At 58.6% G+C, this 2,905-nt stretch overlaps 1 protein-coding gene across 2 annotated transcripts; it reads right to left on the bottom strand.

The window, feature by feature from the left end:
- Positions 1–8: 8 nt before the first annotated feature.
- LOC123256104 (solute carrier family 22 member 8-like) lies at positions 9–1,327 on the bottom strand. 2 transcript variants are annotated; one of them, XM_044684794.1, is made up of 3 exons: positions 1,233–1,327; positions 473–1,130; positions 9–178 (listed from the first exon to the last, which is right to left on the bottom strand). In XM_044684794.1, exons 2-3 carry the CDS (start codon positions 833–835, stop codon positions 158–160), a joined length of 384 nt encoding a protein of 127 aa, XP_044540729.1. In that variant the 5' UTR covers positions 836–1,130; positions 1,233–1,327; the 3' UTR covers positions 9–157. The 2 variants fall into 2 exon arrangements, with proteins under 2 accessions (XP_044540729.1, XP_044540727.1); XM_044684792.1 differs by having other exon boundaries at positions 9–966; positions 1,042–1,130.
- Positions 1,328–2,905: the final 1,578 nt, after the last annotated feature.

Raw genomic sequence — 2,905 nt, 5'->3', positions numbered from 1 at the left:
GGGGGGAGTAAAGGGAGCCGGATTCAAGTCTCGACAACTTCAAATCTCAGACTTGTCCAAACTGGAAGGGAATTTTAGTGGTCGGTCATCACCTAATCCAAATCAGAAACCTGACTGCAGTCATGGGGCTATGGCCGGACAAACTGATTATCCCATCTTAGTGCCTCAGTTTCCTTGCCTGCAAAATAGAGATTACATGCCCACCAGAGTACAATTCTTTATCTTTTCTCTCCTGAGGGAAATGTGGGTGACGATGACCTTTTGGACGTGAAGTCCGGTGGACTGAAGGGAGAACCCTACTAGGACTGGGTGACCCTGAGCAGATCTCATCAGCAGGGAGAGCCTCCGTTTTCTTGCCTGCAAAAGGGGCCCAATAACAGCCCCGGGGGGTTGTGGGAATCCCAAGAGACAACACATAAAGTCTTACTGTGGACTCTGCGTAAAACAGGTGGAGGCCGAGGGGCCTTCTTACCTCGGTCACGATGGTGGAGGCAAACACGGCCCTGTCGTAGACCCAGCCGTCCAGGCAGGGCTCCGTGTGGCCCCAGGTCCCATTGGGGAGGGTCGAGTTCCACGGGCCCAGCGGCCCCTCCAGCGGAGGGTGGGTGAACCTGCGGCACCTGTCGGGCTCCCCGTTGGGCCCCAGAGGCAGGGCGGAGGCCAGGGAGGAGGCGTTGGGGGCCGGCACGCAGTGGTGCGCCGGCGTGGCGGCCGTGAAGATCTGGAGCAGGTTGTGGCTGGCCATGAAGAGGATGGGCACGGACAGGAGCAGCACGTGCAGGACTTGGAAGCGCCCCATGCTGCCCACCCGCTCCAGCAGCTCCGAGAAGGACATGGTGCCCCCGAGGAGGGGGAGGCGAGGGCGAGGGGCGGGGGGCCGCCGGAGCAACCCTGAGGGGCCGGACCCGAAGGACGGGCTCAGGGCTGAGGCATGGCAGGGAGAAGGGCAGAAGGAGGAGCAGCCGGCTGTAAGGGAAAGAGAAACGTCGCGTCTCCTGGCTGGGCTCTTCTCTGCCTGGGGGAGCCGGGCAGGAACGCTACCTTTCTCTGCCTCAGTTTCCTCTTCTGTAAAACGTCAGGGCGGGACTCCGAGAGGCCCAGAGGTCCCTTCTGGGTCTCAGTGCAGGGATCTAGGAGAGAAATGAAGGCCGGGCAGACTCCGCTCCTCTCCCAGGGGCCCCTTCGAGGCGGGGTGGGAGCCCGACAGGAAGGGGGGCCCCATCTCAGCTCACCTGCGTCAGGCAGCCGAGAGATTGCCGGGAGGCCCTCCTGCTCCCCTCCAGGGTCCCGGGCCGGCTAAGCGCAGCTGCTCCCTCCCTCTTCTGACCTCTTCTAGGCTCCGACTCTGTTTGTCTGCCCCCCAAGGGGGTTTATATAAGGCTTAATCTGCGATCCCCCAGCTAATGTTTGACTTTGTTTAGAGGGATTAACACAAACAGGAAAGGAAGGGGGCGCGGGCCTTGGGGCCCAACCGAGCCCAAAGTGCAGCCTCAGCAGAGGGTGGGCAGGCAGAGCCTGGCCCCTCCCCACCCTGAGCCCAAACTCTGGTCCTTGGGGTTTGTGAGCTTTGAGGAATCCATGCCAGATGGCTCCTGGGAGGCTGGGGATGGGGAGGGGCGTCGGGGAGGACATTGCGTTCTGCCTCTGCTCCTGGCCCCATGATCAGAGGACTTGGAGCTGGGAGAAACCTCCGGGGCCATCCCACCTGCCCCCTCACATCGCAGGAGGGGAAACCAAAGAGCACAAGGGGATGAGGAGGAGAGACTTGCCCAAGGTCACCCAGAGTACAGAGGCTGGGAGCGAAGCCCCAGGAGTCTCTCTTTCCTGTGGGGTGGGGAGAGGAGAGACTCAAGCTCCCTGGCCTCCCTTTCTTGGGGTCAGGGGACAGGGGCCATGCTTCTTCAGAGCACCCCAGGGAGTGGGCTGAGCCAGGGGCCCCGACCCCTACAGCCCTGCTTCTCTGTCCCAGAGCTCTTTGCAGCCCAAAGGAGTCAGAATGAATGTGCCAAGCACTGTGCTAAGAGTTGGGGATACAGACAGAAAAGAGGGGCCCCCCCTGCCGTCAAGGGGGCCTACCTGTATCCTGAAACAACTGGCAGAGCAGAGGGCTGGCCAGGGAAGGGTGGGGAGGGTTGGTCTGCCCTTTCTTGAAGCAGCGCTAATAAGGATTTGATCAGATTTCCAAAGGCCCCGGCACCTCCCGTGGAGTCCTTTGGCCTCTTACTAATGGTCATATGCTTTGCTGGAAGGGCACAGCATCTCCTGATTGGTCTTCTGGCCTCACGGTGGGGGAATTGCATCGAATATATTTGGCAACTGAGTCAGGAAGAACTGCCCCCTCTGTGGTCTACAAGAAAGTCGGGGGGGTCTTTGCTGGCCTCAGTTGTTGAGCAGCAACTGAGAGGCTTTTGGGGCTCGGAGACTCTTTGCTTTCTCACTCCTGGACTTTCCCCGAGGGGAAGGGAAGGCGATTCCTCTCCCCCAGTCTCCAGGGGCATCAGCATTGGAACCACGAGCTGGTCTAGGTGATGAGGAGCCCTCGATGAACTTCTTTCTGCTGACATTCTTCCTTGAGCAGGGCCAGGAGCACGACCACCCGCAGGAGGATTCATTGGCTGAAGGGCCAAAGTGAGCTGAACTTCATGGGAAATGCTTGGCAGGTCCACTACGGTCAATATCTACCTATTCCGTAGTCCTAAATGAGGCCTTTCCCTTCCTGGGGAGCATCATGAGGGAAACAGGCTAAGGAAGCCTGAAAAACAATGTGTGTGTGTTGATTCAGTGTGTCTTGAGTCTTCTATGGTTTTGTGCTGGATGAAATAAATAGTTGCCTTCGACTTGATACCCAAACAAGGAATCCTGTTACCTGCATTTTTTTTAAACCCTTAACTTCTGTGTATTGGCT

The sequence above is a fragment of the Gracilinanus agilis genome, unplaced genomic scaffold (assembly GCF_016433145.1).
Source record: "Gracilinanus agilis isolate LMUSP501 unplaced genomic scaffold, AgileGrace unplaced_scaffold56059, whole genome shotgun sequence".
Classification (NCBI taxonomy): Eukaryota; Metazoa; Chordata; class Mammalia; order Didelphimorphia; family Didelphidae; genus Gracilinanus; species Gracilinanus agilis.
Note: the sequence above shows the minus strand (reverse complement) of the source record. Positions and strands in the feature narration are given on the sequence as shown.

What these genes read in the sequence shown, in the direction of transcription:
- LOC123256104 (XM_044684792.1), bottom strand. Translation starts at nt 835, where the DNA reads ATGTCCTTCTCGGAGCTGCTGGAGCGGGTGGGCAGCATGGGGCGCTTC.